Source organism: Neophocaena asiaeorientalis, unplaced genomic scaffold (assembly GCF_003031525.2).
Source record: "Neophocaena asiaeorientalis asiaeorientalis breed wild unplaced genomic scaffold, Neophocaena_asiaeorientalis_V1.1 scaffold230, whole genome shotgun sequence".
NCBI lineage: Eukaryota > Metazoa > Chordata > Mammalia > Artiodactyla > Phocoenidae > Neophocaena > Neophocaena asiaeorientalis.
The window spans coordinates 3,099,698-3,127,102 of record NW_020175186.1 but is presented as its reverse complement, the minus strand read 5'-3'; the positions used below and the strand labels follow the sequence as shown (position 1 = coordinate 3,127,102).

At 40.0% G+C, this 27,405-nt stretch overlaps 1 protein-coding gene across 3 annotated transcripts in view; it reads right to left on the bottom strand.

The window, feature by feature from the left end:
- Window positions 1-27,405, bottom strand: part of NELL1 (neural EGFL like 1) — an 844,123-nt gene that overhangs the window by 200,786 nt on the left and 615,932 nt on the right. For all 3 annotated transcript variants that reach the window (XM_024764657.1, XM_024764658.1, XM_024764659.1), the window contains one exon: window positions 7,818-7,913. In XM_024764657.1, coding sequence (XP_024620425.1) covers window positions 7,818-7,913 — 96 coding nt within the window. The remainder of the gene's footprint in view (window positions 1-7,817; window positions 7,914-27,405) is intronic.

The window sequence follows — 27,405 nt, the reverse complement described above, 5'->3', positions numbered from 1 at the left end:
ACACTGCATTAAATATACTTGGATCGAAAGAATTCTTGGATACTAGTTACCAGGGAAAATGTGTAATTTCTGGGCTCCAGTCGGTCATATTTTTACAGAAGCCTGGATTTCCTTTCTGTTCAGCCATTGTGCTTCAAGTTACAAGGGTGTTTGTATTTCTCAGGGCAGAGGATTAAAAATGAGCCTATGAACCACTCCTGGCTTTCACAGTTCAATAGTACGAGCTTGCCTGGGTGGGGGGCGGGGAGGAAGAACCGCTTGTCATCTAAATAGTCAGGAATTATTTTCTGCATTACTAACTACACTAGGTAATCCCTAATAGCTTTCATGTATTTGATGAGGAATGCCAATCCATTAAAAAGATTGGTGCCCTTTACTTTGCTTCCTGGAAAGCGTGCTGACAAAGCTACTGGAAATACACAAAATTTCTATACTATACTATTCTTATGAATGGCATTCTTGTTAATGGCCTTTCTCTCCTCCATCTCCAGTATAATACATTTTTACTTTGCTGTCTTTTAAATTAGATTTCAACTGAAGCCATTACAACTTGTGATCTATAAAATGAAAAGACTGGACCATGTGAAATTTAGGGTCCTTGTGTATACTCATTTATTCATTTACCAAATATTTGTTGAATTCAAACATAATAGGATATTAAAACTGGACTTTTCCTATGTTAGAGTTCTGATACATAATAATGCTATGTTTCAAAGCTGGATGCTAGACTACCTTTATAACACTTTCAAAAGTCAGCGATGCCTACATTAACCATTAACCATCTTCTTACATTAACCATTAACCACCTTCCGGCTCTGTAAACAAAGACCTAGAAATTTAGCAAGGGATGGTGATGAGGCCAAAAGTGAGAACTTGGTTAGAGAGAGAGATTTGGCATGCTTCCAGTTCCAGGTCACCCTTTCTTTTCTTTTTGCAGGAAAGAGGGGGAAGAACATCCTCTCTAAACTCATCCCAGGGTGACAGTCTTCAAGCATATCTAGAAATGTCCCCTGGATGGTTAGGGACAAAGCAAATTATATTTGACTTGTGCCCTAAGAGCCTAAAAGTTAATGCCTGGGTCTGGCACTGCCTCGGTCACATAGCAGAGGAAAAAAAAAAAAAAAGACCACATTAAGAGAGGGCTGCGCTTGGATTGAAGGAGGGGAAAAGTGTCTGCTTTATTGGAATCCTACAGAAGAGCATCACAGCATCACCCTAATCTTATGTTAATCTTGCAGAGCAAAGGAGCCACAGCAGAGAAGTGGCCTTTCACAAGCTCAGAGCTACAGAAGATCAAAGGATCGTCATGTCAAGGGAACTTCGTTTGGAAGTAATTCGTGATCAAAGGCCCTTACCAAAACACCTCACCAAGGAAGAACCAGCAACTGTGCATCGCTCGTCCAGAGGGCCTCAACACTAGAAACCCACTGTACTGGTCACGTGAGACCTTATTCTCTTTCCCATGAGATTATCTCACCCAGGATAAGATTCCTGACACCTATGAATTTTAAAATACAATACTGAAAGAGGAAAAGAGAAAGTGTCTACATCTCCTCAGTGCAGACTTCTCAGACTGTGGCAGGCTGATGAGCGGACTATGTGCCTTAAACAGACTATTTCATATAACCTCACAATAATAATATGCAATAAGTAATATTGATATACCTTTTTTAGTGGTGAACTGAAGCTTAGAAACATTATGTATATCTGATCTAATCTCATCGATTCTGGTAAATAGTGGAACCCAACCGAGACTGACCTAGAATGACGTCAGAGGGTGTGTTCTTACTCCTGTTTTGTTTATTCTCTTCTCACCTTAGGTGCAACAAAGATGTTGAAAGGAATATATAAATCAATGCCCACCATCAAGTAGGAGAGTACGGTTTATTACTCACAGAAGAACATAATGTATTTAGCCTTGCATATAATCTGTTAGATTTAATTGTCCTTGAACACAGGTAATACGAGCTAGAGGCAACAGGTTATTGGAAAGTGTGTAAAATTTGGATTCAGTCATGCATGGGTTAGAACCACAACTCCACTACTGACTGGCTGAGTAACACTTATACACATCCTCATATATGTTCCCTAGGGTGGGACTAGTTGCCTCACAAGAAATAACAAATGCAAAAGGTTGGGACTCATAATCCATGGGTAGTGGGCTGATGCAAGTTTCACTTCACAGAGGCTACATAATTCATGGCAGATCTAGTAGCAGAACACAGGCCTCTGTCCTTCCGTCTAGAAGTATTTACACTATCCCAGGCTGCATCTTTATAGTCCAAATCGCTGTTTGTGAACAGAAGGCATAGCTCCCTACAATTATATTGAGATGACTTGAAAACTTGCTCTGTACCAAGGCGATGAGAATGAAAAATGGTTTCAGGTATTTTTCCAGATGTCTGAAACCTGGCAAAATGGTGAGCCTGGCAGGACCATGGACAGGGTTTTGAAATTGCTCCAAAGAGATCCGAGAGTTCAGTGACAACTCCATTTTGGAGCCACTGAGAAGTGTGTCAGATCTTTAGCTCAATTTCTCCATCACGGCTGAAAAAAATAAAGTTGAGCGGGTGGAACTGAGAAGAGGAGGGGAACGAGATACTGTAGGTTCAGCATCTGAACCTAAGGCTGAGCTGCTTTAAACATGAATGATCTCAGTGCTGGTGGGTTTGGGCTCCTCCCATTCTGTGGCGCAATGCCTCTCCCCTGCCATTCTCTATTTCTGGAAAGAACCAGTGCAAGGAATAGTTCCTCAAACAAATTTATACTCATCTGACTTTAATGAAATTTTCAAGAGGATCTGCATCTCTCCTTTTTTGGTGGGTTCAACTGGATGGGCAACTCAGAGAAAACTCAACTCCTAGTACTTCCCTTTTGTATGATGCCACAAAAATCCTGCTTACTCTTTGCTGGGCACCTGTTAGCTACACAACAATAGCAGCAACATTAATAACAGAAGCTGCCATTTACTGAGCATGCACCATGTGTCAGACAGCCTGAGAAAGCTCATGCTAAGAAAAGTTAAATAACTCTCCTAACTGCTGTGAATTTGCACTAATTCTCCTCCCAAATGCCCTCCCCAGAGTCCTGTTATACCTGGCAAGGAAATATCCTCTTCTCCACTTAGATAATGGAGCTACTATCCACCCTTGTAAAGACTCGTACAAAAATTTTCTCCATGACAGAGGTGAGCAGAGCAGTAGCAAATAGAACACTGATAGAGCTCCATCAAAATTGGGGCAAGATTTAAAATTTGGAAAAATAGACAAGTTCTTTCTTCTGACCATTCTTTTTACTTGGTGGCTCGACAATATACTCAGGATAAACTACTACCCTCTGCTTATATATCTACAATGCCCTGAAGCACAGGGAAAAAAATAGAATAAATTATCCTGCAAAAAGTCGTTTCCCTTTAGGAAAGGTTAAAAAGCCCCCAGTCACTGAGAAAAATGAAGTTCTTTTCATGAATTTTAAATTCTCTTTATGTTAAGCTTTTAAGAAATCATTTCTTATTAAAAATATGATTTATATTTATTGTAGAAAAATTAGAAATTTCAGATAAGCAAAATAGAAAAAAATAACTAGAAATTCTACTGTGAATGCACAATGCTGTTCAACTTTTTTGCTATTTATTGATTACCCAGAAATAGAAACAGACTCACAGGTACAGAGAACAAACTAGTGGTTCCCCAAGGGGAGAGGGCTGGGGGAGGGGCAAGATAGGTGAAGGGGATTTAGAGGTACAAACCACTAGATATAAAATAAATAAGTTACAAAAACATAACATACAACACAGGGAATATAGTCAACATTTTATAATAACTTTGTATGGAGTATAGTCTATAAATATGTCAAACTACTAGGTTGCACACCTGAAGCTAATACAATATTGTTAAGTCAACTATACTTTAGCAAAAAAAGAATTTTCTAATTACAGTAAATCCAAAGTACTTCTAGAACTCCTGAAGAGATGCTTTAAAAATGATTTTCTGTCTCCTAAAAAATGCTTATATTTTATATTTAGAAATATAAATATTTATATAAATATTTTATATTTTAATATTATTAGACAGATAGATATATAAATTTTTAAAAACCTGCTTAAAATGCTGCTAAACATCCTACAGTGCACAGGACAGCCCTCTGCAACAAAGAATTATCTGTCCAAAATGTCAATAGTGTCAAGGTTAAGAAACCCTTCATTGGACAAGCTCGCTACCTTATATTTAATCTCTACTTGTTGCTTGCAAATTTGCTTAATGCTAAGTAGAAAACATTCACTTCTTAGAGAATGATCCTATGCTATTTTACGGTAAGTACCATACCTCTGGATTTAGTGTAACTCTTTGATTTTATATTTGAAAAGTCTCTAGGACGAATCGTATTGTTTCATTTTGTTTTGTATTTGGCTCCTTTATGTCAGCGTGGCATGATATCCTTTTAGCTCTCTAGGATTACAAAGAGATTTCACTGGCAGACCTTTTCTATCCTAAGAGTAACACAACTACTCTTCTTACTGGCTCTTCACTCATCTCTCTCTTTACACATCTCCATGTTAGATGTGAAACCAAATCAAAGCTAAGGGCACAGAGAAGGAACAAAGGGTAAGAGAAGAGCCAACGTAATACGTTGTCCAGAAACCAAGGGAGGTAAAATGTTTGCTTATCTTGAGTGGGGTTATGAAAAGTGTACATTTACTAAAATCTTATCAATATAAAATAAACGCAGAGTTGTTCATCTCTGTGTTACACATCAAACGTGAGTGGAATTTTCAACTTCATTATGTTTCAGATAGGCATTTTCTTTTTCAGTGATTTAGCTGAATATACTTGAATTCTGAAAGGCTATCACAAGCAATGAATAAAACCACTAACGGGGGGCGGGGGGCGGGGGCAAAAGAAACATTTTTAAAACTAAATGTAAGTGGATTCTATATAGCTCAAATGGGACCATTTAATTAGCCCTAAAATTAAAACAAACCAAATATGACATTTAATGTAACCATGCCATTAGACATTCACAATGCATTTGTATTTCCCCTTTGCACCTTGTGTCTCAAGGCATCTAGCATCACTATTCAATGTCAAGTGGAATTATTTAATGTTTATTGCTGACAGTGAGCATAAAATAATTCTGACAAGATATGAAACAGGTTCTTAGTCTTAGTCCTATAATTCACCTAGATTCCTTGCACACAAGTGATTGGAAAAACATGTACTTTACGCTATCCATAAAAAAATCTCAGAGAACTAGAATATTGGCCAATATTAAACGGAATGTTTTTGCTACAAACGGAGGACAACATCACATAAAGAGAAACCTTATTTTATTCTTTTTTTTTTTTTTTACCTTATAGCAACTGTATAAGTTTTCAAGAGTAAGTAATTCTCAATCTCAACTTTAATATTTATCTAGGAACCAATGACCTGCCAATGTCTGTCTTACTTTTGCCTCTGGTCTTGATTTTCTCCTCTATCTCGCTTTTTCCTGTTCCATATTATGGACCAGAATGTAAGCACTGATTCAATCAGCCACTTATTGAGCAGAGCAAAGGAGAGAGGTCAAATCAGGAAGCCATCAGAAACCATAACTGATTCTTCCTGGGCTGCCACTGACTCAGGCCCTGGTCTAAGATCAATGCTCTCCTCCAATGCTTTATGATGCAAAAAGAATAAGAACTTTACAGTAGATACTCTGGTTAAATATCACTATGACAATATAAAAATGACTGGTTTATAACAAGCAACCCGAGGTGCTTGGTGAAAGTGCAGGCTCATGGACCCTCCCCCAGACATTCTGATTCACCAGGAGCCCAGATTTTACAGGAAGTTCATCATTATCCCTTTGAAACACATGCAAGGGTTTAAAATGTAGTTTGTGGAATACAAGTTGAGTTTTATTCTCAGTTCTAATACGGGCTCTGTAGCATTGCAGAAGTTACTTAATCTACCCAAGCTTTAGTCTGCCATCTATAAAATGAGCGTAATAATATCTATCCTTTTTGTTTGTTCTTAATATTAAAATAATCATTTAAAAGGTCTCACGCATAATTAGTACATGATAAATGGTATATCATTAGTAATATTAGAATCCCTCACCATCAGCATTATCATCATCACCATTCTGTCTCCATTAATTCCTGTATTCTAATTTTAGGGAAACATAGAAGTTTTGGAGGAAATTATGAGAAACCTTTAGATTTTTTTTTTTCATTTTAGAAAACCGAATTAAAATCAAATGCACTGCAATATGGTTATGTGTGCTAAGTTACTTTGCTTTTGACAAGAATCCTTCAGTTCCATGTGATAATTCTCTCACGCTGCTCGGAGCCGGAACTTGGCTCTATGTCTTTTTTTTAAAGACAAACCAAGTAATTATTATTTAATAAATGTGACCTGATTTGTTGATAATATCACAAAATATGGAAACAATGATGCTCATTGTTGATTTCCTTGTTGAATAATTTATGTAGTTAAATTTTGACATGTTCTTAAAAGGATCAGGCCGCCCTATAGATACACAGGCAGTGCAAATGTAATATGTCAAACAAGTTGGGGTATAATAAACAGGCTCATTTAAAAAATTTACTATTTAGGGCTTTCCTGGTGGCGCAGTGGTTGAGAGTCCACCTGCCGATGCAGGGGACACGGGTTCGTGCCCCGGCCGGGGAAGATCCCACGTGCCGCAGAGCGGCTGGGCCCGTGAGCCATGGCCGCTGAGCCTGTGCGTCCGGAGCCTGTGCTCCGCAACCGGAGAGGCCACAGCAGTGAGAGGCCCGCATACCGCAAAAAAAAAAAAAAATTATTAAATTCAGAAACCTTTAACATGAAGGCAAGGAAGCAAGAGCTTTGCTTAGATCTTTGACATTAGATGAAAACATACTCCCCCTCATGTAATAACAGGGATAAGGACTATACCACCATATTGCCATCGTGCTATGCTCTACTATGAGACGTGTCCAGTGTGACATTCCAGACTCAGAAGCACATAACACAGTGATTTTAACCTAATGAAGCTCATGGGAAAATACAATGAAATACTCAATTTCACATGGCAAAAACCTCTTGTTTGCACTGATACATACCCTGACACCTTGGCACTGAATGTCGATTTCATTTACACACAGGTAGGAGGACTTCTCCAATTAATAAAAGAGCTAGATTTCACTAAATAGTGCCCAGTGTAAACACTACATTTACTGCAAATAGAAAGCTGTACATAATGGAATCTTACCAATACTAATTGGCTTATATTATCAGGTCCATGAATGATAATATTCCTAATAAACCAATATTATAATAAAATCCCAACACACCAATAAACCTGCTGCTGGGGTTATTTAATGTGCTTTTACACAAGGAGCGTGTGGTTCTCATTCAGATTCTGTGGGTGCAGCAGATTGCCATAACTCCAGTGGTTGCCCGTGACGCTACCCAATAGAGGATTAAGTGCCGCTGGTCAGTTTGTCAGCCTTTATCTCTAATTAGCACTAAAAATGCACACTGCAAACAGAGGCAGAGAAAAGACTCGACCTTGCTAAATTAGACACGCTGGAGGGAGGGCAAATAAAGCTCTATTTTCAGAAGGAGGATGCCTATTACACAGTAATCAAAAGGTACCCAACTTTAGGAGAGCCACATCCACCATCAAGACATAATGTATTAAGTCAACCCGCAGTACTATAGCTCCAGAGGAAGAGCCTCCATTCTCTCTGAAGCCTTCTCTCTCTCTCTCTCTCTCTCCCCAACCCCAACACACACACACACACACACACACACACACACACACACACACACACACACACCAGATGAGGTTACCTTTCTCGCAGCGGCTTCCTGTGAATCCAGGAGGACAGACACATTTGTTAGGAGACACACATGTTCCACCATATCTGCAGCCCTCTTCGCAGAATGCTGTCACAAAAAGATAAGGGATTTCTCTTAGATAGAATGGCAATAAGGAAATTCATGGTAAATAGCATGGACATTGAAACAATTCTTTCATTGTTGCACAGGGAATATATATCTATGTTGACATATTTAAAAGTCACGGTATACAAAAAGAAATAAATGAAATACTACCTATTTCACTGGTTTACATCAGATCAATTGAAATAATGGATATAAAGTATTTGGTGCTAAATGGTAGCTAGTATGAAGAGCTCTTACAGTTGCTATTAGTATGATTATTGATATATTTGAAATCAAAGAATCAATTGAGGAGCTAGAAAGGACAGGGTTAGGATAAAGGCAAAGGCATTTAAAATACTCACTGTTTTGTAGATACTCTTTCTTACTAAGCATTTTTATTACAATAACAACATTTTTACATTTTTTAAAAGATTTTCGGTAGTCAAAACAATTTTGAAGGACATAATAAATTTAACTAAGTGCTTACTTTTGAATATTTAAGATGTTTCCAACATTTCTATAATAAAAACAATGCCTTGTCCTTATAGACAAAATGTTTAACACATCTCAAATTATTCCTTTAGGGAAAGTGCCTCAGTATACAAATCCTATTTCAAGGGGTATAGACTTGATAAAGCTTTCTGATAAATACTGCAAAGTCATCCTAAGGCCATCTCCGCACTACCCTGCTAGCCTTAGATTAGTTCCCCTTATTACACACTAGCAGAGCATATTTCCATGCCCCTTTCCTTTGCAGTTTTAAATATAAATGTTCATTTATGCATAATTGATTACCATCTCCTCTTGCATCCACTGGACTGCAAGACCTATCATGGCAAGTACTGTGATTATTTTTGCTCCCCGTGGCGCCAGTCTCAGAATCTGAGGCCACAGTAGATGCTCAAAAAACATTTGCTGAATGAATTAGTCTATATTCTGCAGGTTGTTCTGACAGGAAAACACTTGTTCTCACAACTGTGAAATAGTTCCATCTGAATAAGTTATTATCAAACCCTGCTGGATAACCAATAATTTTGTGTTCTTAACCTGCAAAATTTCTCACTAATGAAGATGACTGCAACTTGTTAACGCAGGATTTCTTTTATTCACATGAGAGCTCGGTGAGCAAATGTTTTGATTTTTAATTGCAGTTGGAAAATGTCACCCTGGAAAAATGTCATGGTTATGTTTTGCCATCATCACATAAATAATATGGGTCTAACTTTAAAAAGCTCCATTATGTCTTTAGATAGCTGAATGCTAGTTCAAGTAAATAGAACTTCTCACAATATTGTCATTTTCCACATCATTTGATGCCCCTTGGATGATTTAACATTCTGTAATTTAGCAATTAATTGTGAGCTCCTCTGTTTCTGCCAGAGGATATATAGTGTGTATCTTGGTATTCGAATACCATTTCCTATTTCCAGCATCTCAGTACCCTGAGACTAAGAAAAAAAAAGGTTTAGACAATATCTACTTTGGTATGTTCATCAGAAACCAAATGCATATAAATATATGTATACAAATGTATATGAAATCTCTTGTCCCCCAAATCACACATTGTGGGCTCTGGTGACAAACATTTCAAGTTAGGTATTTAGAGTAGAGCTCTGCATCGAAGTTAACAACAGAACAAGAAAAAGTTTTTGCAAGCTAAGAATGACAGATGTAAATCTGGTAAAGAAAAGTTTCAAGTGGCACCCAAAGAAGGCAGGGGCTTGGAAGCAGGAAGCTCAGTCTGGGTTTCTTTGTGGCACAAACAGCACTTGATCCAGATCTGTGTACACACATGTGTGTGCGTGCGCGCACACACACACATCAGCAGACGTGGTTAGGAGACTTGGTGTTGTTTTATAATACACGTGTGCTCTTGATTTACTCGCCTCTTAAACAGAAATGATAATAGATTTTGTGAAGAAAGCATATGTTTGTGATGTTCTAAGAATGTGCAGATAGAATAAATAGGGTGCCATAAGGATAAAATGAGTCAATATTTGTAAGGGACTTAAAATAGTGTTTGGCACATAGTGTTAAGTATTTCGTAAATAAAATTAATTGGTTATGACTGTGAAACTTGAACAAATTGTCTAATACGCAGACAACATAAACCCATCCTATAAGGTGTTCAGCTTCACCAAGATGGGTTTAAGGCAACCCTTGTTCTTTTTTTTTTTTCGGTATGCGGGCCTCTCACTGTTATGGCCTCTCCCGTTGGACGCGCAGGCCCAGCGGCCATGGCTTATGGGCCCAGCCACTCCACGGCACGTGGGATCTTCCTGGACCGGGGCACGAATCCGTGTCCCCTGCATCGGCAGGCGGACTCTCAACCACTGCGCCACCAGGGAAGCCCACAACCCTTGTTCTTTGTGCTTGATTTAGTTTCTCAAAAGAGTAGTAGTAACCCTTATCATCAAATATCAGATAGGTGTTACTGTTTCCAAATAAAAATGGTGAAATGGGGACTCAGAAATCAAGTGCCCTCTGTAAGCTGCACAGATGATAAGCAGCAGAGCCAAGATTCAAACAAAGACTTCTTTGGCTTCAAAGTCTTACCTCCTCTTTATAAGATGCAGTGAAGATTCACCTGCAATCTGGTATTCACATGGGCAGGTTTATTCCCTTTTTGAATAGTCCCATAAGGGTTAAGGGAACTGACTACAAATTGGAAGAAAACAGTATCTCCCAAATTTCACACATTGCATTGAAGAAGGGGTGTAGGGAGTTGTGCAAGTTCATGCACCTATTACCTAACCTCCATTTTTGTCCATTTTTAGTCACATTTCACCCAATTGCACATACTGCTTCTATTGGAACTTATCTGGAATAAAGAAATTCACTGCCTACTTGAACCTTAGGTAATATGCCAAAAATTTCAAAAAAAAAACACAAAAGCAAATTAAAAAGGAGCATGTCATCCAAAACTTAAGCTCCTCTGGAGAAATCAAGATCAGTGCGAGTTTTCTTTGAAACCTCATAAAACATCAAAACACACTACTGTATCCTAGTCTAAAATTTGTGCACACATTACTTATATCTGGATAGGCCCTTCTGGATCAACCATGAACCTAGCGTTTCTCCTGGTACATAGGACCTATAATTTGCACAGCATTACTTAGTTGATGGCATAACCAGAACAAGAAGCCAGGTCACCTACTATACCTCTTTCTAGCTTATGAGAAGACAGGATGATAGAAACCACATGGTCCAAATCCTTGCTCTGTATTTATTAGCTGTGTGACCTAAGCAAATAATTTCACCCCTCTGGACCTCAGTTTTCTCAAGAGCAAAGCAATAATGATAATAATGAAAACACCATGCTATGCAGGTTAAATTAAACTACCAACGTAAACCACCCAGCACAGGGCACTGCAAGTGGAATAAGCTTAAAACCGGATGTGACTGTCTTAACTTACCACCAGGCCTTTGCTTTTCCAAATACCAGTACTATAACGCACCAGTTCCTCATCTAGATTCTGGAGATGCAGCAGTGAAAAGATCCCTATGCTATGGCACTTATTCTTTAGTAAGGGCTAATTGCCACTCCTTCGTTGACTTGGTGACCCCAGCAGTATCGTGTGGTTTGCCATGGGACTTGGAATCATAGCTCTTTTGCAAACTCAGAAGAACTCAGACACCATGGGTGTGTCACTCCTTTGTCGATCACTTTCTAGATTCCAAAGTATGGCCTGTAGACCGCAGATATTCAATGAGATTACAAACTTGAATCTGTCATTAGAATGGCATTTGTTATTAACTGCTACCCTGGGGGAGATATTGGATCAGATCAACTCTAAAATGGTATGATTCTATTTTTGAAAGGAGTCTTCCTGTTGCACAATAAAATAAAAAATTCAAAACTGAGGGAGTTTATCCAAAGAAAGACTTTTTTTTGTTTGTTTGTTTTTTTGCGGTACGCGGGCCTCTCACTGTTGTGGCCTCTCCCGTTGCGGAGCACAGGCTCCGGACGCGCAGGCTCGGCGGCCATGGCTCATGGGCCCAGCCGCTCCGCGGCATGTGGGATCCTCCCGGACCGGGGCACGAACCCGCGTCCCCGCATCGGCAGGCGGACTCTCAATCACTGCGCCACCAGGGAAGCCCAAGACTACTTTTTATATTTAAAAAATTCTTAGCATGTGAAACAAAACGAACTTTAAGGGGAACAGGATGAGAAACTGGGTTTGCAGGTGCCAGGTTTGTGGATGCCTAGTATTATCACCATGTGCTCAATTTGACAAAAATAGTTTGACACTAATAAAAAAAGTAATAGCCCTCCAAGTTCTAAACACTTGGTATGATACTCTTAAAGTATAACTGGCATATATTTAGTTTCTAGGGACACCCTGTATTCTGAAAAAATAAGGAAACATATCAACACCATCTGGTAGAAGTAAACCCTTTTCCCTCCCTCCTGGTTTCCTTGAGAAAGCATTTTCCTTAAGCTCATTTCTACCCTCTCTTTGCCAGCTTTTCTCATTCTGTCCCTGAGGAGGTAGAGAGATTTATTCTATCGGTAAATTTGGAAACAATATATATCAGGATGATGTCCCTTGGGTGGGAGAAACAGGAGAATGGGCTGAGAAAAACTATCATTAGGAGTGAGTAATATTTACATTTCTAGTTTTATTTTGGATGGTGAGTTAGTAGGTGTGAATTTCATTATTAAAAATAACTATCAAGATATCAAAATAAATAAAAGCTGGCCACCATGGACCAATGGTTACAAGGTGTCATAAACCAAAGATTATAATTAATTTGACTATATGCACCTAAATTCCAAAGGGGGGAGAAAATATTTAACATCTGGTCACGCTCAGTAAAACTCCATGCCTACCTCGCTTCTCTCTTGGGAGTGAGATACCTTCAAATGGTATCAATTTTCCTTACTTCCCTGATGATGCCTTTCTCCATGGGATTCAGTGGGTAAGCTGGTCTTATTCTGTGTTTATTCTTAGCAAACCAGGTTGACTTACAGACTTAAACTCATGTTCTCCAATCCAGCTCTGTCAATAATAAAGGTGAGATCACCCCCCTCCACCATGTCTGCTTTGTGGTTTATTCCTCACCTAGTTCAGAACATAATATTTATCAAAGATCCCCTCAAACATTTTGGTTGTTACAAGATGGCAGGTAGGGTCAGTGTGCTACTGGCATTTGGTGGGTAGAGGACAGGGATGTTGCTCAATATCCTACAATGCACAAGACAATCTTGCAGAGCAAAAAAATTATCTGGCCCAAAACGTCAGTAGTGTTGCACGTGAGAAACTCCACTCCGACTTTACACAAGTCTATGGGGTACCTCCATGAGTAAAATTAGGTTACTTTAATCCCTTTTTGCATCCTCCCAAAGTCTCCCCTCAAGAGTGTAAAATATAAAGGTAAGAGTGAAAACCATCCAGATAGCTACCCTGATATATAAAACCAAACATCCAGATGTCTGCAGTCCTCACTTTTCATCATTCTGGCCTCAAACACACAATATACTGCATAACTTAATATCTAATTATTGGCCCCTAAATCACCTTCACTCCTATCACTTACTATTTGTGTTTGTCTCTGTGGCTCTGCTAGCCTTTTCCACTCTTCTTTTCAACATTATTAATAATAATGACAACAATAGTGACAGTCAATTCCATTTATCGAAGACCCATTAAGTACCTTATAGACCTAATATTCCATTTCATCTTTACAGCAATGCTGTGCATTTCTCACGCTATTCTCCTTTCCAGATGAGAAAGCTAGCTTAGAGAAGTAAGGTGAGTTACCAAAGGTCGCACCACTACTGAGCGGCATCCTGGGTTTCAAGCTCAGAGTCCTAACAACGTCACTAAGCAGTCTCCATTTAGGGGTTAGCCACCTACTATGTGTAGATAACGTGCTGAGCGCTGAGAAGTCCAAAAGGAGACATGAAAATTGCCTCCATGCCCAAGAAGCTCACAGTCGAGTAGCAGAGAATGGTACATATAAAACCAAGCACATCAAATGTGATCTGTGCCCCTGTAGCAGTACGAATAAAGTACTGAGAGAACGTGGAGAAGAACGTGATTAACTGTGCCTGGCGCACCTGGGCAAAGCTGTGCAACAGAGCTGGCATTTGAGCTGGGCCTGGAAGAAGGAATGGGATTTTTGCCAGGTGGAGAAGCACAGGAAAAGAGACAGTTCAGGTCATGGTTTTGTCCTGCAGAAAGGTAACAAATAAATGAAGAAAATGAACAGGTGCTGATAACTCACATCAAGGTTAGAGACTGAACATTAGAACAGAACACAGTAAGCCACGTGGGGAAGCAGGGGCATTTTACAATCTGTGAGCCATCCTCTCCGTCATGCCATCTCTCATCCACTTTCCAGATTTGTTACCTACCTTAAGGTACAATAGTGTCTTGCCTGGGTATCTGCATATAGACTTTTCCATTTTTCTATCCATTATTCTAGTTGGTTTAAAACAGTGCTTTGCTGATCTTTTTTAGTACACTAAATAGTTAGAAATAGGTTTTACATGAGAAACCCCATACGTACACACACAGACAACCAGAAATATAAAATGTACTCTTAGTACGTGTAATGCGTTCTGGTATTTCCTATCATATTGCCTTGCATTATACTGTACTGTACTGCCTTCCATATATGGTATTGTATTATATTCTGTTGTACGTAATTTATAAATGCAGCTATGAATCGATGACTTGCTTTCCCAAGTTTCCCACTAAATCTGCAGTTTAAACCATGTACTTGTTTCATACATTCTTGGTGATAGCCACATTTTTCTAGTCCATAGCATTTTGTGATAGGATGTGGGCATAGAGTCACTTTTAGATTAACCTTGAAATCTTCACATTGAGATGTTGGTTTTAGCTCTAGAAAGACTGAAAAGATAAGAAAATGTCTACAAGTGTTATTTTCCTATGGATGTAGTTACAACTGAGATCATATGGCCTGCAAAGCTGAAATATTTGCTCACTAGGCTTTTATAGAAAATCTGTTACAGAAGATGAACTAGACAGGAGTGGCATAGCTTGAAGGGAGAGATAATGCATCCTTCTGCATTTGGGGGGTGCTATATATGTGTTTCTATAACTGGACTATGAGATTCTTAAGGGCCACGGTCATGTTTATTGCAACTCTGCCTTCCTCTATATCATCCTGAACTCTGGTGATACTGAACCCATATTTCTTGGTAGAGTAATTTAATTATAGAGAGAAAATAAAAAGTTTGAGAAGACAGTCTTGTGTACAAATTAACTATATCGTGAAATTTGAGATAAACATTTGACCAAGTCAGATCACTCCAGCTTTACAGATTCATCAGTCATCTACTGTGTGCTTGACACCAGATACTCTAAACAGATATGATCCCTGTTTTCCAGGATCTGGGATTCTAACACAAGGATTCTCCCTGAGGGCAATATCCCCCACAGGGGATATTTGGAAATGTCTGGAGACATTTTTAGTTGTTACAGCTGGAGGAATGCTACTGGTGGGTAGAAATCAGGGATACTGCTAAACATCCTACGTGCACAGGGCAGCCTCACAACAAAGAATTATCCAGCTCAAAATGTCAGTATGATGAAAGTTGAGAGAAGACAGTCCCTTAATTTAGTAATTAATAAATACTTATTGAGTACCCTCTGTACCAAGGATTATTCTGAGAACCAGGGCTCAGACAGACAGATAAAAACATGTCAACATATGGGTTTATATTCTAGGGGGAAGATACAGAATAACAAAATAAACATGTCAGTGAGATTGCAAATTAGATGATGACAAGTGTTATGGCCAAAAACGGAGCCGACCAGGGGAATATGAAGTACGCCCACGGGGAAGGTTGTAATTGAACAGGGTAATCACGGAAGGCACTAAGACAGTGGCATTTGAGAAAAGACCCAAAGAGGAGAAAGAGTGAGCCATGCAGTTATCAGGCAGAAGAGTGCTCCAAGCAGAGGATACCACAGGTGCAAAGGCCCTAAGGAGCAGATTGCTAGGATTGCATAATGCTTTACAGATCCTAGCAATACACGAAACCAAAAGGAGGTAGAAAGAAGGAAAGCGTTGTTTCTGCCTGGAAGGTCAAGAATGGCTCCAAAGAAGAGCTGCTGCCTCAGCTGAATCAGGAAAATAACTAATAAACCATCAGGCAGCTTGGGGCCAAGGGTGCTAAAGTCAGGAGGAAGGAACAGTGTCTGCAAACGTATAGAGGCATGGAGCACAACTGAGTAGAACTAAAAGAGGCTTCAGCTGCTGGAAGAGGGGCTGTGAGGAACGAGGAGTGGGGGGGATTAGCTGGGATATCATGAACGCAGGATTTGTGCTACTTCACAGACAGGCCACTTCTGCTCTGCCTGTCTCACCAGATACCCACTGGTCTTATGAAGGATTTAGGACTGCCAATATTATCTTACTTTTCCCCAATTCACTTTCATTCAGAACAAGAGTGGTCTCTTTCTTAGGGAGGCAGAATCAAAATACTGAATATGAATTCATGTTTATGATTTTTAAATCTCTGAAATGTAGAACTGGAAGAATCATCTAAAAGGGAGAGCCATTCAACAGGAAATTACTAAGAACTTGGGAATGAGGGATATTCAGCCCCAACCATGTGCCCCTGGGGGGGTGGGGCCAATCACTGACACATCACCCAAACAATCGGGGTGCTTCAGTAATTCTTTCAGGACCACCTATGGCTCAGTGAGTGGTTAAGAACATGACTCTGGAAAGAGAGACCTAGGTTCCAGTCATGGTTCCAGCCCTTATTAGCTGGTTGATTTCTTTTCCTAGCTTTACTGAGATATAATTGACATATAACATTGTGTAAGTTTAAAGTGTACAACATGCTGGTGTGATACGTTTATATATTGCAAAATGATTACCATTGTGATTATTTTGGGAAAGTTCCTCCTTGAGCATCAAACTTCTTTCTAACTTTCTTTTTAATTTTTATTTTTTTATTGAAGTATAGTTGATTTACAATGTTGTGTTAGTTTCAGGTGTAAAATGATTCAGCTATATACATATATATGTATATACATATATATATATATATATATATATATTCTTTTTAACATTCTTTCCCCTTACAGGTCATTACAAAGTATTGAATGTAGTTCTCTGTGCTACACAGTAGGTCCTTGCTGCTTATCTATTTTATATATAGTAATGTGTATATGTTAATCCCAAACCCTTAATTTATTCCTCCCCCCTATTTCCCCTTTGGTAACATAAATTTGTTCTCTATGTCTGTAAGTCTACTTTTGCTTTGTATTTAAAGAAAAAAAAAAGATACAAATGAACTTATATTCATACTCCTTACCTGTATAACTAGGTCACTAAGAGAACCTACATCATACTGATATTACCAGGCTTAAGTAAGATAGTGCAGGTAAAGTCCTTGACATAATGCCCACACATCGTAAGCGCTCGGTAAAAGTTAGTTCTTTTTAAATCTGTCAATCTTTCTCTCCAGGTTAATTAATATAGTACAGCATTTTCTTTCAAATATCAAAACTCTTCACAGCCTACCTTCCCTAACCGGTACACAAATCGATGGCAGAGTTTGAGAGCTTCTTGAGCACTGGAATCAATAACAAAGAAAATGATGAAGGGGATTAAGACAAAAACCCAAGAAGAGGAACAGAATGAGAGATGGTGTTCAAATTTCCAAAAGCAAAATTCAGGAAGTTAGTTTGGGACCCCCTACAATGTACAAACCAGGGCAACAGTCAAATTACATCTTTGCAACAAAAACTCTGAAAGCAATTCAAAATTTGGTGTTCAGCGTTTACTGGAGCATTAGGAAACGGGAGCCTGCAAATGCTAGCTGTGAAAAGCAGTTGAGGAGAAAGCCTGGGGTGCGAGGGTCAGAAGGTTCCCTGCTGCACTGCCATACTGGAGCCCAACACATCTATTACCCCTGGAGGTCACAGTCTAGAGACTTTAAGAAATAAATTCCAGCAAGCTCTCCCAGGAAAAATCACTATGTGATTTTTATATAACCGCATGGAATTAGACGTTAAATCTTGAGTGAGATATGGATCCCAGCTGCAGTGACAGAAGCTGGGTAATTCGGGTGGACCCAAGTTCTCAAGAGAGCTCTTCAATTTCCCACCTCCATCTTGGAACTTGAACAGTTTCCCAGATTTGTAAAGAGTTTTATGCTTTTGTTTTAGAAAGTGCTTCATAAGAATCTTGAATGGTGATTTGTAATGGTACCTTCATTCTGTAAATGGGAAAACTGAGAGGAGAGAAGTAGATGACTTGCTCAAGAGAAAGTTAATTAGGAAGCAGAGACAAAGAATTCCAGGCTCTGGGATTCTAAAACAGCATCAGGTATCTGAGAAGTGATGCCAACTTTACCCAATGGGTGAAAACTAGTTTGGGGATTTAGATTGTGGGGAGGGAAGGAGAGAAGGTAGAAATAAGGGAGGAGAGAAGGATGAAAGCATAAAAAGAACAGAGGAATGAAAAAGAAGTAACTTAGCAATCAGACCCTGCAGCAAACACTGCTCTCCGCACCCACACTCTGTAATACCTAACACAGACAGACACCTAGGTTGTCAGATGAGAGGCTTTAAGAAATGGGCACCGTGGGTGCTGATCTCACATCTGCCATTTTCTAGCTGTGTGAGCTGGGGCTGATCTAGAAATATCAATGAACTTTATTTCCCTCATGACAAAATTGAAAGCAAAATAGCCTCCTCATTACATGGTTGTTATGAGGAATAAAGGTCAAATGCTTAGCCCCAGGTACTCAAACGATTTTAATTATTATTATTAGTTACATACTTATATACACAGTGGGGAAACCCATTTGAGGACAAATACACTGATGTGGGGAACCAAGGGTAAATGAAACCCTAATTCACAGGGCTATCAGGCTACATTTGTATTTTGTTGAAAATGTACTGCTTTTCAGTTCCATGTTTGAAGGTCCCGACCAATGAATCCAGAGTTAGAATTATTAATTATCATGTTGTAGAATGCAAAGAAATTCCAAAGAGTGCTGCTTGCTGGTGGACTCAAAACATATATTTGACCTTTCCTTGGCTGCCTTCAAAGTCAAAACCCAGGGTCCTCTTAAGCGAGCTTGCCTGATTAATGGCTGCTTTCATGTTCATACACACCCACCGGGCCTCTAGCCTTCACCACCGCCTGGTTATGTATTGTCTAGATGTTTAGCTATATCTCATCTACAACATGAGCTGCCCTCATTCTTCAGCCAGTGTTCCTTTTGAAATATTTAAGCTCAAATCCCTCTAAATGCATTTCTAATTTATGGGCAGCGTGGTACAGGTAAAAAGAACACAGCCCCTGGAATCAGAGAAACCTGGATTAAATCACTAGCTGTGTGACCTTCGGCTAAATGACTCACCTTCTCTGAGCCTCTGTGGGCTCACTTGTGAAATGAAGACATAAATACCTCTTCATCAAATTTGTTTCAAAGTTAAGTGACAATATAAACATGAAAGCAAGTGGCACAGAGCCTGATACATTGCCTTCCTCTCCAGATTTGTCCCTTGCCACTTTCACTGGCTGCCCTACCCCCCAGGCACAGTTCCCCACACAGGCTGAGCTTGCTTTTGTATCCATCTGGTCAGCCCACATGATGCTGCCTATGAAGAGGGTCAGCAAGATGCTGGGGCTACTATTTCCTGAGGGTGTTATAAAGGAGTTTTCATGGTGTCCAACTTCCTGCCCAGCTGGGGAGCTGCTCCCAGCTCAGACTCTCAGCTGGAAGGGAATCCACTCATGCAGAGAATTTTTAAATATCTCCTCTATACCCACAGTGTGCAGAGACTGTTCATTCTGATCAGTGTACTATGATCCCAGCAAGGAAATGACAGGTACAGAGTACCAGGTTAGAGGGACAGAAAGACAAGATGGGGCATCTCACAGCCCAGCCAGCATTTGCAAAATACACAGGAGAGAAGCAGAGCCTCCCTCAGAAGCCATTTGATAACATTTGGGCCTCAAGGACTATGTTCTTTCCTTGGATAATTGTAAGAAGTAAAAAGGGAGTTCAGGTTAAAAAAAAAAAAAAAAGTACTTGGCAACCCCAATTTTTTGTTAGCTCATTTGTTTTTTCAGTGAGAAGGAACATGGAATGAATATCAGAACCCACTGCAGGCCTCAGTCATTTCTTTTCTATAATATTACACTTGAAACTTGTTTTTTTTAAATAAAGCATGGGTTTCGGAATTCCTATCAAACATTTTCATTTCTTTTATAAAGTTCACAGTTAAAAAAAAAAATCTAAGAGTCGTTGATCCACGCATTCAAAAACCAGCAGTTGAAATCTTACTATGCACCAAGTACTCTGCTAGGCAGTTAACATGTAACAATGATCAGAGCGGACAATGTCTCTGATTTTATGATGCTTACCTTTTAGCGGGGGAAAAACAAGCAAACAAGCAAAAGTACAAAAATTCAGATAATAGTAAGTGTTACGGGGAAAACTAAAGCAGAGTAAGGGAGGTAAGTGTTAGGAGAGGGGTTAATACCTACGTAGGGTAGTCATAAAGGCCTAATAAATTGACATTTGAACAGACACATAAAGGATGAGAGAGCAGACCAGGCAGACAAGGTGGGTGATGAGTGTTCTGGGCAAAGGGAACAGCTCAGTGTCAAGGTCCTGGCACAGGCCCTTACCCAGCACCTTCAGGCACGGCAAGCAGGCCAGGTGAGGCAGGGGCTGAGTCACAGGAGCAGAAAGCTCATGGAATCGCTTTTCTCTTAGCGTCTTTAGGACACTTAAGGACTTTGGTTTTTTGCTCTGAATGAAGTAGCCATTGGAATGTTTTGTGCTACAGAGTGACATAATGTCACTTAGGTTTTAACAGGATCTTTCTGGCTGTTGTGTTGAGGAAAAATAGACCATGGGGTGGAACAGGCAATAATAAAAGCAAACAGACCACTTATAAAGCTATTACAATAATTCAGATGAGAAACCGATGGTCCCCTAAACCGGTGTGATAGAAGTGGAGGCGTGAGAGGAGTCAACAGCTCCCCCAATAATCTATGGACCAGGTAGACTCCGCAGAGTAGAAGCAAGAACTTTGTCCAAAGGAAACAAACTGGGTAAGTAACATGTCTCTTGCCCTTCTTCTACAGAGTTATGAATTAGGGAGGCTTTTTCTCTGGCAATAAAATGGACTACACTTACATGTATTTTTTCTGCCTGGAATTCTCCCTCCCCATCGGTAAATTGGTTAACTCCTCCTTGGCCTCCAACCTACAGCTGAAATGTCTCCTGAACTGGGAAGCATTTTATGTTGGATGACCCTCTTTCACCCCAGGCCTGCAGTATAGGTTAAAGGCCTGTATTAGTTTCCTAAAGCTGCCGTAAGAAGTTACCACTGACTGGTGAGTTAACACAGACGAAAAATATTACTCTCTCTCTGTCTGAAATCAAGGTTTCAATGGGGTTCGTGCATTCTGGAGGCTGTGGGGGGAACGTGCCCCGTGCCTTTCTCCCAGCTTCTCTGGCTGCCAACAGTTCTTGGCATTCCCTGGCTTGTAGCTTCCGAAATCCAATCTCTACTTTCATCTTTCTGTGGCCTTCCCCAGGGGGGCTCTGTCTCAAATCTCCCTCTCATTTCTCTTATAATGACACAGGTCATTGGATTTTGGGCCCCCGCTAAATGCAGGATGGTATCACCTCAAGATCCTTAACTAGATCTTCAAAGACCCTATTTCCAAATAAGGTCACATTTACAGGCATTGGGGGTTAGGGCATGGACATATATTTGGGGGGTGGTCACTATTTAATGCACTATAAGGCCCCTCCTGTATTCCTCCAGAGACATTTCATCACTTATCATACTCTCCTGACTGTCTTCTTACCAGTCTGTCTGGCCTAAGAGATTTGAGCTTTTCAAGTATGCACATCATGTCTTTCATCCCTCTGTCTCCAGTTCCGCACCCAGTTCTTGGCACACAATACATAATCAATCGCTCCTCATTGAATAAATTAATTACAAATCACAGAGTAGACTCCTAAAACCAGCAAAAGATTTAGCTGAAAGTCACTAGGCACTTTAAACTTCCTGTTATCACTGGAGCAGATACTCAGGTGGTTTCTACTGGCCTGTCACAAGTGCTTTGGCTTCTATTTCCTTCTTCAACGGAACAGAATATACAGTATAAATGAAACTTTATACCTACGCATTGGGCAATGCAGAAGAAAAATTCTGAACCGTAAGAACAATACTAGCGGCTTTCGAACTTTTAAATAAAATCTACCCCAATAGCTAAATCATTTCCTCTTCTTTCACTAACCATTCATGGTGCTGGTATTTACCATTTGCTATTTTTCAAAAGAGGAATCAGGAACTTGCAACATCCAGAATGATACCATATCCAAAATTATACCCAAGAAATTACTGGAATGGAGAACACTGTCAAAGCAGTAAGCACAAGAGAAAACATCTAGGTAACCAAATGAAGTGAATGAGATTATCATCCAAAAGGGTGTTTTGATTGTATCTCAAATTAGGAATAAAAAAGGAATTGATGATCATTAGATATAAAATCGGAGAACCTGAGAAGCAGTAGATAGGAAAGACATGGAAGGAAGAGAAGTAGAGATTGGCTACAGCAACAGAAGCCATGTCAAAGATTAAAAGCAAGGAGTTGAGGACTTAGGACATTTCTTAACATGAAGATGAAAAGAGCATATGGAGAGAGGGGATAGAGGGGGTTCCAGTCTCTCAGACTAGGAGTCTCCTGAGATGACAGTAGCAACCTCCTGGGCATGATGGCAGGGATGCCTTACTGTCTATCAGATTTATAAATTCTACAGACTGTGTCAAGGCAACTGATGAAAGAACGAAGTCTTACTTATTTCAAGAGCTGCAGAGTAAACAGTAATGCTTATAGTCTAGCAGATTGTGAGACATTAAATAAAAGGCCAAATCACTTCACGTTCATTTTTTCGGTTTCATAGGACATTACTATAATCAGTAATACTGAGACAGAGCCATACTGAGGACACATTGACCAACTGAAGGCCTTAGTCTGATGCTTGATTATTTCTAAATGTTGTAGACAAAGAAACTAAAATGTATAGAGGTTAAGTAACTTACACCTAAATCATCCACATGGTAAAGGGCTTATGAGTAGGGTTTAGAAAGATAAACAGGAGTTTTCTAGGTAAGTAACATGGCACCAGATATTTTAACAGGGTGAACTGAGGGACAGGCCTTTTAGTGCATGTAGTGAAAGTTTGCTGTTTTTGCCTCTTCAGCATTCACTCCCCATTAACAGTAACACAATGTGTTGTTTTATTTCAGGAATCTCTCTTATCCCTACTCTCAGTTCATGTGGATTGGGTTGAACTCATTGCATGTCCCAATTCTAAGTATGGAAATATATAATTAAGCCAATTCAAAAAGACCATTTTCTTGATGCTATCATAGTGTTGGAGGTGGTAGGAAGTCCTCTCATTCCAATGGAATTGCTTAGCTAATATAAATCTGGAACTGCCAGTGGTCATCTTTCCTTCCACTTGAGAGAACTGGCCTAAGAAAGAAATCTAACACAGAAAAATTCAGACTGAAGGAAAGGGAAAAGAGACACAGACGTCTTCCTTATACTAATTTGGAAATACTGAGTCCAGCACTGCCTGATCTATCCTCAGATTGTTAGTTTCAGGAGCCAATAAATTCCCTGGTATGTTTAAGCCAGTTTGAATTGGGGTTGCATCGCTTCCAGCTGAAATATTTTTTACTAAAACAGCAAAAAAAAAGAGGCTTCCTTATGCTGGGAACTTCAATTAATTCAGCATGGGTGGAACCAAAAATGCTAAGAAAAAAGGGGCAGGAGATGAGGCTGGAGACAGAAGCAGACTGTGAGTCCAAGTGGGTAAGAGCTGATACGATGTGAAGGTGCCTGTGACTGCTAGGACCAGTGGTACAGACCTCACAATAAGGTTTTAAATGCTTTATGAACAATTCAGAGCATACCAAAGGCCACACTGGAGAAACTGCTCTGAAACAGAAAGAACTTATTGGGAGAAGACATCTTTTTTTAGGAAGAAAATTTACAGCAGTCAGCAAAGCCATACTGCCCCAGATGCCATGCAGCACTTACACGGCATGCTCTAATATACAAGGCACAGTGCAGGGGTATGAAATATGATGGCTTGGAATGAAACTGGAACCTGTGATCAGAAGATAGGTGCATGTCCCCAGCATCTCTTCCCAACCAGACAGCAACTGGGTGGCCTTAGAAAAGTCACCTAACATGTTGGAAATGGAGGGAATGACCCCCACTCTGTCAACTTCACAGGATTTCCGAGAGGTCCAAATAAGATACAGATATGCCAATGTTTTGGAAACTGTAAAGCTCTATGCAAATGTCCATTACTGTTAATGTTGTCAGGTGATCAGGGATTGGGTGTGAGTTTTTTTTTTTTTTTTTCGCGGTACGCGGGCCTCTCACTGTTCTGGCCTCTCCCGTTGCGGAGCACAGGCTCCGGACGCGCAGGCTCAGTGGCCATGGCTCACGGGCCCAGCCGCTCCACGGCATGTGGGATCTTCCCGGACCAGGGCACAAACCCGTGTCCTCTGCATCGGCAGGCGGACTCTCAACCACTGCACCACCAGGGAAGCCCTGGGTGTGAGCTTTGACACTCATTTTCTATACCATCACGAGCAGGTCATTTAACCCTTGGGATCTCATTTCACTTCTTTCTAAGAAGAGATCAAACTCCGTGGTGTTGGATGTTCCTTCCAACTACAACAGTATTTCGATAATTCTCCAACTATGCATTTTCCCTTTGTGGAAAAGAGGCAAATAGCTCAGTTTAAAAAAGTTGTGGGGATTTTTCCAGAAGGCAAAAGCCATACTACTTCTAAGCCAGAGCCCAATCACATGTCAGTTCCACAGCCAGCAGCACCTACAGCTATGACACTGCAAACAGAAGCAGAATTCCCAGTGTTAACTCTGAACAACACATGGGTTAAATCTGCATCGACTATTTGGTTTAATAAAGCAGTTAGTTTGCTATGCATTCTTTGAGAAAGACTTACATAAACTTTGTTAAAATTAAACTCCTGGCACTTAACAGATTAAATTATAAGGGAAATTCACTTAGGGTTGACACATCATTCCCTGGAGAAGCGGAATAATTGAGGTGTTCATAATACAACAACTATCATTGCATAGCATTTGCACAGCCAAAAACTGCTGTGAAATTCACTGAGACACTGTGATGAGGCAGGCAGGTAGGCAGGCAGGCAGGCAGGCATTATCCGCATTGTAAAGGCAGGAAAACTAACGCTCTGGATGTAACCTGACTCAGACCCAAAATACACAGTAGGAGGAACAGCTGGAATATGAATTCTGGGTCTTTTGACTTCCAAGTTTCTTTCTATTAGGCTATATTCCCTCTTGGTACCAACTCTCCCAGGGTTACCATTAGGTGCCACTGCTCTTCCTTTTGTGTTATGTGCACAGAGGAGACTGATGAATTTTTGAACTGGGGAAAAGAAAATAAAATTCTTACGAAGGGCCCAAACCAGCTGAATGTCATAAGCAGGGTTCAGATGAATTTGTTGTCTGGGTTTACACAACCAAATACACATCATGCAATCCTCTAGCTCCTATACTAAATTTCAGGCCCAGTGCCCACATGTGTGATTGATGGAACTCAGTTAATACTGCTTTCTGCTGCCTGATTTCTTAGAGACACCAAGTTACCTCAGCATGTTACAGCTGCCCTGAAATCTCTCCACTGGCTTCTGCTACAAATGGGTATTGATTGAAAAATTCTATTACTGTACTTAGTTACACAGCTTTCAATAAGCAGGTTGCAGATGGCACTGTGGCTGGTTTCAAGGAGAGCTGAAAGACCCAAGGGTAATGGAATACCTGAGAAAATTAGCAAGAAGCCTTAGATGCTCAGGCAGGATACAGGGATCTCCTTTTTAGAGTGTAACCTGTTAATTTAGGAAGTACTGACTCACTTTTGGTCCTCATATGAGGCACGCCAGCTGGATACAGAATTGAAACTGTTTAACAGCAACCCGACTGTACTTCAAATAAAAACAAGAATAAGCACTTGGCATGCGATGGTTTGGAGGGGCTAACACACTCCTAGCTCAATTAACATGTATTGAGCAACCCTTCGAGCCCAGGCACCAAAACAGGTGCTGGAGATACCAAGAAAGATAAGACATGATTGTGATTTCCATCATCAAGAACTTACCAACTATAATCCACAGGCCAAATCTGGCCTGCAATCTATTTTTGTAAATAAAGTTGTATGGGAACACAGTCAAGCTCCTTAATTTACCTATTATCTTTGACTGCTTCTGTGCTACAACGGCAGAGTTGACTAGTTGTGACAGAGACCATGTACCCCAGAAAGCTAAAATATCTATTACTTGTCTCTTTACCAAAAGAGTTTGCTGACCTCTGGGTTAGACTACTGTGGGAGCAACAGGTGCTAATGGATGATTTGAGTGTAATATCTTAAGTCCTCATAATCAGAACACACGATGATAAGGAACCATTAAGGAAGGGTATCTAATCTTTCCTTAAGTTGCCAAGAAGAACAGCTGCATTAGCAGTCTCTGAAAGAATGAGATGAGTTGGTGAGGTAAAGAAAGGTAAGAAAAGAGAGGGAGGAAACACAACAGAAGGGCCGGCTAAGCAAAAGTGCAAAGTTGTAGAACAAGAAGATCATTCGTGTGCATGGGAATGCAACCTCCGTAGGAGCAGCTGAACTATGCAAGTTTCAAGAGGAAGGTAGGAGCCTGTATGTCAGGCTGCGGGGTCTGGGCTTTGTCTGTAGGCTATTCCAGGCTACTGAAAAGATTAAACAAGGGAATAAATGATCAAATTTGTATTTCGATGGAAACACAAAAGACCCCAAATAGCCAAAGCAATCCTGAGAAAGAAAAACGGAGCTGGGGGAATCAGGCTCCCTGACTTCAGACTATACTACAAAGCTACAGTCATCAAGATGGTATGGTACTGGCACAAAAACAGAAACGTAGATCAATGGAACAGGATAGAAAGCCCAGAGATAAACCCACACATATATGATCACCTTATTTTTGATAAAGGAGGCAAGAATATACAATGGAGAAAAGACAGCCTCTTCAATAAGTGGTGCTGGGAAAACTGGACAGCTACATGTAAAAGAATGACATTAGAACACTCCCTAACACCATACACAAAAATAAACTCAAAATGGATTAAAAACCTAAATGTAAGGCCAGACACTATAAAACTCTTAGAGGAAAACATAGGCAGAATATTCTGTGACATAAATCACAGCAAGATCCTTTTTGACCCACCTCCTAGAGAAATGGAAATAAAAACAAAAATAAACAAATGGGACCTAATGAAGCTTAAAAGCTTTGCACAGCAAAGGAAACCATAAACAAGATGAAAAGATAACCCTCAGAATGGGAAAAAATATTTGCAAATGAAGCAACTGACAAAGGATTAATCTCCAAAATTTACAAGCAGCTCATGCAGCTCAATATCAAAAAGC